The 14,586-nt window shown below is 42.2% G+C and overlaps 1 protein-coding gene across 1 annotated transcript in view; it reads right to left on the bottom strand.

The window, feature by feature from the left end:
• CKB (creatine kinase B) overlaps positions 1-14,586 on the bottom strand; it is a 72,803-nt gene extending 58,217 nt beyond the window's left edge. The window contains exon 1 of the mRNA XM_069207282.1: positions 14,474-14,586. Within this exon, the coding sequence (XP_069063383.1) occupies positions 14,474-14,501 (28 nt within the window). The 5' untranslated portion in view covers positions 14,502-14,586. The remainder of the gene's footprint in view (positions 1-14,473) is intronic.

Raw genomic sequence — 14,586 nt, 5'->3', positions numbered from 1 at the left:
CAGAACCTGTCCATGATGTCTTGAAAAATATCAGCATGAGGTCTCACTTCTATTTCGATTAAACCCAGCTTTCTATGGACCTTTCTGATGGTCTACAGGCTCCTAACTAACAGCTAAAATGTGCACTCACCAGTGTGAAGGCAATCTGAGCTTAGCCTTCACAGTATTAGATCAAAACCCATTCTATTCTGTTGGATTTATAGAGGGCATGACTGCCCAAAGGCTTCCCAGGGTTGAAATCCAGTACACCAACACCGGGGCCGAGTCCAGAACAAAGGACCGTCTAGTCCGCAAACAGCTAGGTTTTCAGACTTTTTTTTGAAGGTGGATTCTAGGTTCATTTGATGCTGCATGTTCGGCAGGGAGTTCCAAAGCTTAGGGCCAGATGAGCATATGAACAGCTTCCCCATCTTGCCATGAGAATCTTTGGTGCTGAGAGGCAATGGGCACTAGCCAGTCTCAGTGTCCTGTCCGGAATGTAGGTAGTGACCAAGAATTGTAGTAGTTGGGGGCCCTTGTTGTAATCTACTCTGTTTGTAATACGTAGCGCTTTGAACTACACCCATTGTGCCGGCAGGAGCCAGGGAAGATCTGCCAAAGCCTTTCTAGCTGATTGATGCCTGGAGATGTTCAGGAGAAAATGAGCCACTGCATTTTGAATGACCTACAGCCTTTTTATTACGTAGCAAGGAGATCCAACATACAGAGAGTTTCTGTAGTCCAAACTCTATATTATCAAGGCCTGTAAAATAAGCCTTTTTTGAGGGAAAGGGAAGAAGAGCTAACACTTTGCTAAGCATTTTGAGAACACCAAAACAGCTTTCTGCGAGAACTTTGACTGTACATTGTTGGCTGCTCCAATGGTTTCAAACCTATTTAACAGTTACGCTGCACTTTTAGAGTTGCACTTTTACGCTGCACTGCACTTTTACTGTTGAGCTTTTCTAGAACAACAGTCTCCAAGGGTGAAGCATATGATTGCATCCGCGACCAGCAGTTATCTATGATTTGCCATGTTAATATGGTTGTAAGTTTCACCTCAAATATACAGTTGGATTTGTCACTTTTTTATAGTTTCTTTTTCATTATATTATTTAGACGCATAACAGTAGGCAAAACAGTCTTAGTAACATTAATGTGTCCCCATCCTAGATCATCATAGTACCAAATCAAGTGCCAGCACTTCAAACACCCACACGAAGTAGCCCATTCATGTACATCTCCTCTATAATATTTTCAAATAATCATCTCTACGTGGCAGAGCGTGACAACAGATCAAAATTAAGTAAGGTTCGATTTCCCAGTTGGAACATACATTTATGTCCCTCAATTTATCTGGTAACTTCAGAATTGTTACTCTTTTGGTCAGTTGCATTAGGCCACAAATGCAAGAGCAGTCATGGGTGCAAAACTGGACAATTATACTGAAGAGTTCAGAAAAAACTGAGAGCTGAACCACAAGTATGTCAAAGTACAACGGTGGCTTATTTCTCCCTATGTTAAAGTATAAGGAAAAGTTAAAAGATTTGTTAAACTTGAAAAAAAAAGTAAAAAATGTTTTTGTTAAATAATAATGTAAATTATTATTATATATTTATTTTAAATGTTTTTAAAAAGTTACATGGTTAATAACTTGGGGCCTGATTATGACTTTGGCCATCCTACCACAGGACCGCCAAAGCCGCGGGGAAGGCGCTGCCGTCATGCTGGTGGCATCCCCCGTCATATTACAATGTTCCCACCAGGTTGTCTGGTGGGAACATTGTATTACGATGTTCCCGCCGGGCTGGCCAGCAGGAGCAGTGCTACGGTATCCGAGGCCTATACCTTACTACCGCAGCACCCTCGGAATTTGCACTATCTGCAAAGCAGACAGTGAGCATTCTGATGGTGCTGAGCATGGGCAGTGCAGGGGACCCGCTGTAGTCCCCTGCACCGGCTTACCGCCAGCCTTTCCATGGTAACCACCATGGAAAGGCTGGCGGTAAGTGGGGTTGTGATTAGCATGGTGGCGCTGAGTTCAGCGCCGCTGTGGCTGAGCACAACCCCAACTGCCGCCAGCACATCGGAAACCATGTTCCCGGCAGTGACGGCGGTCTCCTGGCGATCCGACCGCCAGAGTTGTAATGTGGCGGACGGACCGTCACTGAGAGTCTGCTGGTCCTTGGACCGCCAAACTCATAATGAGGCCCTTTATTTAAATGTAATATTTAATTATCTAAACATATTAAATTTAATTAAAATACATTTTTGAAGTTTAAAATCTAAAAATAAATGTCAACCTGCAGTACAAATAATTATGCATTAATTACTATTAAGAGTGATGTATAGAATTAATTAAAATATATTTACATTTCAATATATAATGTCACATTAATTTTTAGATTAAAAAAGTTATTAAAATTAACATTTTTAACATTGAATTCATTTATATATGTAGCTATTTTAAACAATTGAATTTACTATTACATTATTCCTGTGGGGTTCTAGTTTAAGTCTCTACTTTCACTATTTTCTGTAGGAAGCTGTTGCGTTATCAGTGGTTGGACATGTGTGGTGCTGGACATACAACTGCTCCTTTGTGGCTTCAATAACTTTACACTTGAAAATCTGGCTCCACCCTCCATTTCAGGGGACAAAGACATGTAAGACATCTAAGTCTACACTTCTGAGTAACTTCACACTCGAATTTTGTGAGAAGCCCAAAGTAGTAAAGTTACTCAAATATGTAGAAGTCAATTTACTAGTAGTAAATCGATACATGTAGATTTATCTTTGTGCATAGGTCACTTAGACTCTAGGATCTTAGTGGCAGTACACTCTGAAATACCTGCACTACAGAGTGTTACTTCACTCTTTGGTTATTGACTTAAATGTGACTCTTTCTGGTACATGTTTGAGTAAAATAGAGAATATTAGTAGTGAGAGTGCAAAATACGTAACAGTGGCGAGAGGAAAAGTTGTAATTGCAAAAAATACACAATTCCAAATGGAACCCACGTTTTTAGAAAGGACCAGGTCAAACACTAGAAGTCAAATAGGGCCACCACCAGCAATGGTTGGCAGGGACAGGCTGTCTTTATTGCATGTTAATTTGTTCAAAAACAAAACTTGTTTCTGGGTATATTGTAATACATACACTCTACTTATGCCCATACTGCAACTCGGCATACGTGATACAGACTCTTTTGAGAATGTAGGTATTCCCTTAAATCTAATATAATTTATTTTATTTCTGTACTATGAAGATGTCAATATCCTGGCACTATGAAAATCAGCATAATTAAAAATCAATTGTAAAACACACAGCAACAGAACAATTATCTTATTAGACTTAAGTGCAGCCTTTGACACTGTGGATCATAGGGTGCTGATCCAGAGGCTAAAAGAAGTAGGAGTCCAAGGCAAGGCACTGGATTGCATGTCTTCCTTTGTAAAGGATGGAACCTTCCAAGTTATGGAAAACTCATGCCTTTCGGATACTTCCAAGTGTGGATCACCTCAGGGCTCGGCCCTTAGACCTACCTTTTTTAACATCTATATGAGACCTTTGGCAAATATTGTACCAGAGCATGGTCTATCCATAATTTCTTATGCAGATGGCACACAATTAGTCCTGTCTCTAGCAAAGGGTCAGCCTCTGGAACAACAGCAACTTGCCCTATGTCTGGCAAAAGTCACCAGATAGATGGCAAGTTGCTGCCTAAAACTGAATGGTGACAAAACAGAGGTAATGCTCTTGGGGAACAACATAACCCCAATGTCAGGGTTAGGTTGGCCAGACTGTCTGGGGAATCCCCCATTCCCAACTCCCGATAAAAACTCTGGAATATGGTTAGACAAAGCCCTTACTATGGATTCACAAGCAATAAAAGTAGTCGCCAATTGTTTTGGTTTGTTAAGGACAATCACAAAATCCTAGATTTGATCCCAGAGCATCACAGACGAACAGTGGTTGAATCTCTGGTGATGTTTCATTCAGACTATGGAAACTCCCTATATCTGGGATCTCCAAAGTATCTTATTAAAAAACTTCAGGTAGTGCAAAATGCAGCGGCAATAATACTGTTGAAAATATCTAAATCATACTCAGCAAAAGGGGTCTTGAGAATGTTGCACTGGCTACCCATTGAGGCAAGAATTAAATTCAAAATGATTTGCTTGGCACATAAAGTCCTCAATTCAAAGGACCCCTACAAGTTGAGAGGACTGTTAATGCCATATGTCCCTTCTAGGCCACTTGAATCCTCACAGGGCCGCTTGCTGAAGATCCCAAGCATACAGAACGTGAGATGGGGAGGGAGATTGTTTACTTATCTGGCCCCAAAACTATGGAACGCACTTTGTGGTGAGCTAAGACACCTGAAAGAGGAACCCAGATTCAGGAAGATGCTTAAAACCTGGCTTTTCCCACAATTTTCCCGACTTATTATTATGTACACCATCCAATACTGTTGGTGGCTCCGTCCACTCTGTATACTCTCTCATCTAGAGCTAGGAGGCCTCAGGGTAGCTATGCGCTTAATAAATCCATAAAGATACACCTCGAAAAGGTATGGTCAGCACTTATCAGAAAATGTCAGATAACTGTTAAATAGCCCCATTTTAGAGTTTGAGAGGAGACCAGAAGACTGGTAAGATGATGTATTGAAGACAGAGCATGTTGGGCTGTGTTGGTCCAAAAAAGTGTTGGGACCCTGGAGACCTTCAGCAATTGCTGATTTTTGATATCACCATGAAATTAACATTTAGTGAAAATGCTCAGTCTAATGGGCTTTTAGGGCAACAAAAATCATGCTGTTTCTCTTTCCACTTGATGCTCCATTGTTCTCGTGGCCTACTGCCATTTAGTCTTTGCTGTACTCTGATCTGTGTTTACATACAAAAATAAATATGTAGCACAGTGCTGCATGATTATGCCAACCTTTTGATTTTAATAGTCACACTCTTGTTTTCTATAACACCAAGACTGTCTGTCGTGACTCTGGGAGATATCACAGCAGGCTTTAGAGATAAGGGGTTGGACTGAAAACACGAATACCAGTGCTTGTATTAGGACAATAGTGCAATCTGAAAGTGGTCAGAATAACATTATGTTTTTTGCTGATGTCGCCAATGGGAAACAACCTGAGCAATCCACGTTTCAGTGCTCAGATCGTGAAGTGAAGTTGAGGACTGGGTCCAATAAGTTGATTTTTCAAGATATGAGCAGATCAAGGAAACATATGAAAGTATAACTAGTTCTGGGTGGATTTAAGTGGCATGTATGGTTAAAATTGCTTATTTTAAAATAATGCATTTAGATACCAGCATAGGTTGTATTTGTATACTGGGTCGGACTGGTCTACAGGGCAAAGAGACAGTGTCCGAGGGGCTGATAGGTCAGCGGCGGGCTGTTTTTCTTAACGTTTGTAGAGTTCTTTTACGGGTTGGTGGGCCGGTTTTTACTGGATTTTCACTAATATTACCACAAACATTGCCTGTAGCAGGCACTAATGCCTGTAGCAGGCACTAATGCCTGCAGTCTCCCATACTTCGCAAAATGTCTTTACAGCGTGTTTTTGTAAGTTCAAAGCGGCCCTCTATGCAAATGTGGGCCACTTTTTAGCTAAATGATCCGCTACAGGGGGGGTGCTTTTATTTTGGTGCCTGGGCCAATTTTCTGCCCCAGTCCGACCCTGTTTAATACGCTTGTTATTTCCTTCAACCTGTTATTAATTTTAGGGCAATGGTGAACCATTCCCCTTTAGGGAACTAAATACATGGTAATGTTGCATGATATCAGTCAGTGTAAACATGGCCGTAAAATGTACTAGAGACTGTGAAGGATTATATATATATATATATATATATATATATATATATATATATATATATTATTTTTTTAAAGAAAAAATAAAAACATCTGCACAAAGAAAGCTGAAAGGATATATTCCTTTTATTTTCCTTTCAGAGCTGCTGCTTTTTTCAACTCAGAGAAACGGATCGCCGTTGTGAAGGTGCCCTTTAAGCTCAGCTTTGTTTTGGATAAGCGTTTGGTCGGTGACCAACCCAGCCTTATGTTTACATTCTGCTCAGCTATGCCTGTAGGAAGGGTACAAAAGGGAATGATTTACCAGGGGATGACCTCTAAATCACAGCAGACAAGCCTCAAACAGGAAATTCATAATCTTCATTTTACACGGAAGATGTGTACATCATAAAGTTGTTGATGTTACTTGCCATTTAGTGAAGGCCTTCATATTAATGTCAAATTTCAGACTTCCTCTTATGGAAGTCCGATAACAGTACACTATTTCTACAACCACTTTTAGGCCTTTTTAACATTACCTCTAAGACTAGGTTGTCTGTCCCCTTCTACTCCTAAACCTTCTCCCTAGCCCATAAGAATTAGCTTTGAACGTTCTAATGAAGCCTTCAGCTTTGTATTCTTTAAAAACGTCTCCTTTGTAGACAGGTATGTTGTTGTCACTCTTTGCAAAAGGTACATTTCAGCTTCGTGTGAGATAGGAGCTCTTGGTCACCATCCAGCCTTTGCAGCGGTCTGGGTAAAAAACATAAACCAGGCCCTGGGTCCACCTCCTTCTCGCTTCACCAGGCATGGAATCATCTGTTAGGATTTCTGCATTCCCTGTCCAGTCTCCAGCATTCAACTTTAGGAGAACTGAAGCCTAGCATTTGGCAAAACTCTGGCTTGTGTGGCCAAGTAGATGTTTGTCGCAGGCACCTGTGGGTGCATCCATGGTACCATTTTCATGAAGCGGTCATTGTGGTGGCAACTGAAACATGCTGATCCACAATACTAGCTACTTAGAAAGAACTGTGTCAAAGTAGTATGGAACAAGCTAGAGGTCACATTTGAGCATGCCCTAGCCTGGGTAGAAGAGGTCATTCCACTGTGTGTCACATGCAAAAATGATGCAGAGCAGGGTGATTCTGTGTCCCAGAAGGACTGAGTTAGTTCACATTCATAAGCTGATATAGGGAATCACACCACCAAACGAAAGGATCCTCTGGTGATCTATCTGATTCTGCATCATGAGAAGGCAGACTAAAACAATGGAACAATAAAACTATGAAGGAATCTTAAGAAAGAGTATGCTACACCAATCCTTCTTAGAGTGTACATTAGCCATAACTGCTGACCACCTCCTCTCAAAGGTGACAAGTTAGAGTCCTGTAAGGTTGTGTCGGGTTGAAAAAGCAAGAAAAAGAAATGCCCCAGATCTGCAATGTTAACTGTAAGCTGGCAGCGATTTTAAGGTTTAGGATTTTAGTAGATTTCCTAGGTCTGGCGCCAACTCCTGAACACAGAATTCAGAGGTCCACACTGCTGCCAACCACCATAATTCATTGTTATCAAAATTAAACTTACACCTCAGGCTTTAGTGCTGGATCTACACCATATTCTGTCTAAAAGCAGCTTTCGATAATCTCTGATCTCCATCCACTTTTTGACCTGATGTGACAAGAAAAGACTTAACCCTTAGAGGACAGTGCCATGAACACTCATCATCTGGAGGCAATGTGGTGGAGTGTTTGGTATGCATTGTCAAATGCCAATGACAGAATCAAGGCACTGACACTGCCAATATCCACACACAGACAAGTGTCATTCAAAACAGCCACACAAATTACTCGAGCTCTGTGTTTTAGTCAAAAGCCTACGTGAACATCATCCAGCTATTCATTAAGTTCCAAATGAGACTGCAACTGGTTAGCAACAAATAGCTTCGTGATTTTACTCGTTGCAGGTAGCAGAGGGATGGGGTGAAAGATGAAAAATTATAGAAGTGCAGAAGGATCCAGGATCGTTGTTTTTTTATAAAGGCTAAACTACAGTAGACCTGACTGCTGTGGGACACGTCTCCAAGAATATGGAAAAAAACAAGAGTCTGCAAAATGCAATAGATTACAGGCTCCATCTGAGAAAAAAAGACTAACCTGTGCATGGGACAAATGGTAAACTAAATTTACAGTTTGACACAGCCACTTGAACATGTTCGACCCAAGGCTAAAAGTAAGAAGTAGAACAGTCAAAGGACTATCCTTCAATAAATATGGCTTTTGCTTTTAGGCGCTTTGTAAGCAATATACAACTTCTGCTTTTCATCACTTTGTATACATTTGTAATCTTTTATGTATGTTCAACAACAATACTGGAGGATCTTTTAGTTTTTTTCATTAAAGATGTAAATAAAGAAATGCCTTTTATTTATACACAGGTTCGAGGTTTGTGAACTTTAGTTTACAGGAACTCCAAACTTTCTGATCCAGTGAATCAGAAGCATCAAGCTTAATTCTACCACCTTGGAAGCAGAAGTCTTTCTTACTTGCTTCTCCCAGCCCCTGGAAAAAAGATTTCCAGAGTTGCTCTTTAGCTTCCAGATAGGTGATGTTGCAGCCACCCTTCTAGCAGGGATGGCGATGCAAGGAAGATTCTTTTTGGATACGTCCTTTCGCCAGATGAAAGCATCTGTACTGGCTTCAAGAGCCACACTATGTGTAAGGCACGCCAGAAGACACCAGCTAGGGATGTGAAACTGGAATACAGAAGGCACACAAGGCCTCACTATTATAAATTCCCTTCTACGATCATCTGCTCTTTAAATCTCTGCTGGAAGACACAATTACCAAAGAAAGCTTTTAAGGACATTTGAGAGAACTTGACTATTCCTTAGCAAACAAATGTAGAGTTTTGTAGGTTTCCCTCTTTCACACGTCCAAATGACCCATCCGACCTCAAGAACTACCGTCCCATCACACTCCTCTCCTTCCCGACCAAGGTGCTGGAGAAAGCCATCAACCTCCAACTCATGGACTACCTGAAATCTAACCACCTGCTTGACCCCTCCTAATCTGGGTTCCACTCCAAACACAGCACAGAAACCACCCTTATAGCTGCCACTGATGAAGTAAGAGCCATCTTAGACTGCAGCGAATCAGCAGCCCTGATCCTCCCTGACTTGTCAGCAGCCTTCAACACTGTCTCCCACCACCTCCTAATCCACATACTTCACCACATCGGCATCTGGGGCAGCGCACTCGAGCTACCAGCCTCCTTCCTCACACGGCTGGACCCAGAAGATCCACTTCCCACCTTACATCTCCAACTCCAACAGCATCATAAGAGGTGGACCCCAAGAATCCTCACTGAGCCCCAATCTCTTCAACATCTACATGACGCCACTAGCACCCATCATTCACAGCCCCAATCTCAACATTATCTCATATGGCGACATCACCCAGCTCATATTCTCCCTCTCCAAAGACACCACCATAGTGAACTTCCAGAACACCATGACCGACGTCGCTGACTGGATGAGAAGAATTTGCCTCAAACTGAACACCGACAAGACCGAAGTTCTCCTCCTCTGAAGACCCCCCTTCCCATAGGACAACTCCTCGCGGCCCTCCACCCTAGGACCAGCACTCTCCCCCACCACCCATGTCCATAACCTTGGCAGCGAGCTCTCCATGAGACAACAGGTCAACTTGGTAGCTTCTACCTGCTTCAACACCCTCAGAATGCTCTGCAAAATTTTCAGATGGTTCCTAAAAGACACCAAAAGAACACAAGCCCTCATCACCAACAGTCTTGACTAGGGGAATGCCTGATATGCTGGAATCACTACCTTCCTTCTCAACCGCCTCGAAACAATCCAGAATGCTGTGGCAAGAATCATCCTGGATCTGTCAAGATGATCCCACACCCCACCCCCACCTCCGATCCTGCATTGGCTCCCCATCAAGAAGAGAAGCTACTTCAAACTGCTCACGCATGCCTACAAAGCCCTCCAAAACACAGGACCTGAATACCTCATCAACCACCTGACTTTTCACCTCTCCACCAGACACCTCCGCTCGGCATCCCTGACCGTCGCCATCGTCCCCCGAATCTAGCACACTCAAGCCAGAGGACGTGCCTTCTTCCACCTAGCTGCTAAAGCCTGGAACGACCTCCCCATCCACCTCCAAGCCTCCTGCTTCCTTGACCGAATACAGGAGCGGCCTTAAGACCTGGATGTTTGAGTACCCCCACACACAGCGCCTGGATACCCCTGCGGTGATTAGCGCGCTTAACAAATACTAATTGGTTGACTGAGTTAACCCTCACTTATTCCTACACAGGGTTCTTCTTCTAGACAAAGGCACCAGCCCAGGCGAACTCCAGCTAGGACTACAACCAAGTTGACTTATTCCTGACAGTGTTGGGAGAGTAGAATGAGCGTTGCTCTTGATGGCAACAGTCTGTTTCCAGCTTTGGATTCTGAAGCTATGTGAGGCTGGGTCTAAGATATAGGCACTTGGAAGCCTTCAATTCACATATCCAGACCATCAGGATGACAGTGGTTCAAGCTCCACAAGATGTGTCAAGTGTCTTCCTCATTGTTTTTTTCAGTGGAGAAACCTTTTGGAGGATTCAAGTTCATAGGTAATTCAAAACATTTCAGCTCTCCAGAATAACAATCCATTTCAAAATAAAAGACTGATAAGAATGTCCTTCCACTGGTCCTTCAAGAGGAAATGTCTGGTTTTATTGGATTTTCAGGACATATACCAGCCATTCCAAAATGGTTATCCAATCATAGATGTCTATGGTTTGCAGTTCTAGATTAACAGTATTAATTTACAGCTCTCCCCTTCAAACTTTAGTCATTCCTGAAAATATTCACAAATGTTCTGACCCCACGGGTGCTGCTTCTACACAATGAGAGATGACTGACTGCTCAATGTGCATTTTACACATCAGACACCAGGAGACTCTGTTGTGGCAGCCGTTTGTGACTCACTGTTTCTTGTTGAGTTTAGAAAAATCATATCTGACTTTAGTACAGGAACTCCAGTACTCTAACACTAGGTTCTGGATAGATCTGGGGAGAATGTTCGTTCCTCTAGCCAAACCGATCAAGCTGAGGCCCATCTGATTCACATTTCAGTTCAGTCGAAGGACCATGCGCATTTGTGACTCAGACTGGAGCGTATTGTGATGGCATCACCTGTGCTGGTTTCAGTGGCCCGTCTTTACCTAAATGTTGTCAGGTAGGAACATTCGGTCTGTTAATGCACTAGATACTGAAACCATCCTTAGGACTCATTGGGTATGGTGTTAGTTGAAGATCTCTACTTATGTTTAATTTTATTGAATAGTCGGACAAACATTTTGAAAGGTCTTTGATCGCTTGTAGGGCCAGGTAATTGTTTCAAAAGGTCATTTGTTTAGTTACTGATTTGCTGCAAAAAACAATGACAAATGTGGTGGCACAAAGCTCTTGTTGCAATGAAATGTAGGCAATTGTAGACTGATTTCTGAAAACGGTCTCAAGTATTTAGTACGCTATGAGACAAAAATGTTGATCCAAATCCCTTTACTTCTTTATAAATCAACCAGTACTGGAACATATTCAACATCCTAATGATTTGTTCTATTGACTGTCCCCTAAGTAAGAGTGGAGAGTCACACAGCTATCAAACAGTGGTCTGTAAAACATTATTTACAACCTGCACACCGTTCTGATGCCTGTTCATTGCTTTTCTGGTACCCATTAAAAAAAGTCAAAGTCATCCATTTTGAAACATAAATATACACATTTAATGTAACGTAATTATGTTTTTAATGTCTTGTATTTTCTTTTAGTTGTTATTTCATTTATTTCTGTTTTATTCTCTCTTTATGATAATTGATTTTGATTTATTCACAGATGTATTTAGTGAGTCATCCTCGATAGATGCATACATATCATTTATTTAGTAGAATAAGAGCTGTAAATGATCCCCTCATTGAACGTTTACTTGAGTTAATTCTGTTATCCAAGCTCACAAGGGGTTATTGGGTTGTCCTTACTTTGTGATAAGTAGACAGGCTGGCACCTCTGCATTTAGGGGAAGACCAGTTGCAAAACCTGTGTGCCAGGAGGAGTTGCTCATTATATTCGACACACCTCATGGGAGTACCAACAGCTCTGACCCATGGAGGAAAGGTACTGACATCATGTATTTGAGCAGAGAGACACTCTGTCAGATTGTTTAGTGTCAATCTGCCGGGAAGTGATGTAAGAGTGGGTAGGGTTGCCTGAGGGAATCTAGCCCTCATTGGTTAGGGAGTTCTCCCCACCCACAATCTCAAAACTGCGTACAACTGGTACTCCCGGGTATGAGTCTCAGAACATTACTGGCTTGGAAAGATAAGAGAAGAAGACGAACTGCACCTGTTGAACCTGTGGACCTCAAAAACAAAGGCTGAATCAAGAAAAATTGCACCTGCTGAATCAAAAAAGGACTTCCAAAAGAGAGGACTGCTCCCGCTGTTAAAGTCAGAGAGAACCCAAGGGAAGGACATGCTCCCATTTGTACCAAGAACCACTGAGTGGACTCCAAGGGCTAGTTGGCTAGCCTCCCCTTAAGCATGAGGAGCACAAAAGCTAAAGAAGTCCTGCATCTGCAAACTGTCCAGCAAACCAGTTACAACTGGCCTGTCTTTGGACCCCATTGTGAACCCCAGGAGATCGAGTCTTAGTCCCCAAGTGATGCCCGTCAGGAGCTGGACACTTATGTACTCATTCTCCTAAAGAGAACTGCAACTTGTGACCCTAAAGATCAAAGTTTACAGTTTTTGACTAAGAATCAAGGGCTCATGCACTACCACTACTCAGCTCCCCAATGTCATCAAAGCCTTCCTAGGCTGCTGACTTTAGATAAAACCCATTGAAATGAAAACAGTTTGTGGATAGCCTTGAACTCCAGACGAGAACCAAGGCTCATACCAGACCACCAGACTTTGCCTGTTTGTTGAAGTCAAGCCCAACGCCGGATCCAGGCTGCGGAGTCTCCACTGACAAGCCAGTAGATGAGAAATGAACCAGAAAAGTTTCCGAGTGTGAAAAATAAAAGTTGGAACTGGACCAACCTGGCTGGGTCCCTGCACCTGACCGGTGCTCTATTGCAGTTGTCCTAAAACTTTGACTTTGGCCCAGACCTTCGCGTTCAAGGCTCATAAACTACCCCTACAAGTGAAAAGCAGTGGTTTATAAAAACTTTTTGAGTGGAGTGCAGTGATTTATCAAAACCTTTGAAAATCATAACTCCGGTTCCCTTCATCAACTTTTTGTCATTTTGGTGTCTACTTAAAGGCAAAAATATATGGCCTTTTATGAAATTGAAGTGGGTTTATTGTGTTGTGTTTCTTACTTGTTAATTCTTATGGAACTCATAAATGCGTTACACTTGTTTTCCTTTTTCCTTTGTGTTAAGCCTGACTGCTCTGTGCCACAGCTACCCACGACTGGGCTAAGGTTGAAATCAAAGTAACCTACGTGGCCCTGATACAGAATAGTGGCATTATTATTTGGTGATATCTAATAACCACCTCAACTAATAATCCACTTTTTCTCATACCAACAACAGAAAAATCTGATATATTTGTTTTTTATAAAATTGACGGGAAAAATGTTTTTGAAAGTTGCACATTATATGTATAAATCCTGTGGTTATTGTGGAGCACTGCCTGTTCCATTATTCCTTTCCAGAGAGCTGAAAAAGAAGCATATTTTAAAAATAGCTATTTTGGTAGCTTTTCAAAAGGTGAGAGTTGAAAATAAATTAAGACAGGCACATCATCAAATTTGTGTCAGATGGACAATTCCTCCCTTTTATAACATTTTTACATACTTGTGCCTATTTTGTGTTAATTATAACCAATAAATATGGGAGCACAGAAAGCTGCACATTAGATTTAGATTCAATTCTAAATTCAGTAAGATCACTTGTTTACTTTTCCCCAACATATTTTTCTTGGTTCATCACTGAATCCCGATGTTTCAAAGGCTAGGTAGGCACGAGCGGTTGAACAATCTTAGGAAACATTGCCCTAGCCTACAGCAAAGAGCGAGACAGTTTCGCCTTTGGCAACGGTGATAGCAAAAGGCTGCATAACAGGGGTGTCCAATGTAGATCCAGGGGTTATTATCTATCCCCGATGTTCAAATTATTTTGATAAAATAAATGAGCTTGCAATTCATCCAAATCCAAGAAATGTCAGGGTGCATCGTTAATATTTGGCATGGTTTGGTGCACCGGAGCTGGACACCCCTCCTGGAATGAATGACACAGTATTCCACTCTCCTAAGTGGCGCTGAAAGCTCGGATGTCACTCCCATCAACGGGGAGTTATGCTGAGGGCACTTTGTGCCAACCACACTCAAGAAGGTGACCCACAGCGTCGAACCTTCATTGTACTGGGAAGCCATGCACGTGACACTCCCCCTTTCAAGCCGTCCATTGCAGCCAACCAGAATACCGATTTAAAGCGAGGAGAAGGCGCAAATGTGCTCGGTGCACTGAAGAAACGCACAGAGGTGTCAGGGATAAATAAAACGTTTGCAAACACCGAGCTCCTCCACGGGCTGTATTTTCATTTCGAGATAATGCAGAAAAGTATATTTGAAAACAAAACTGCATAAGTGCACACACTTACCAGATGCGACGGAGTTTTTATTCCCCATGTCAAAGTGTTCTCGGGCGGTGAGAGTCGGTGTACTAACAGCTCAGCCTCGTCACCAGACCTGGATCGCCAACAGCAAGTAATGA

This window comes from Pleurodeles waltl, chromosome 9 (assembly GCF_031143425.1).
Source record: "Pleurodeles waltl isolate 20211129_DDA chromosome 9, aPleWal1.hap1.20221129, whole genome shotgun sequence".
Classification (NCBI taxonomy): domain Eukaryota; kingdom Metazoa; phylum Chordata; class Amphibia; order Caudata; family Salamandridae; genus Pleurodeles; species Pleurodeles waltl.
This window is presented reverse-complemented; position numbering and strand designations above follow the sequence as displayed.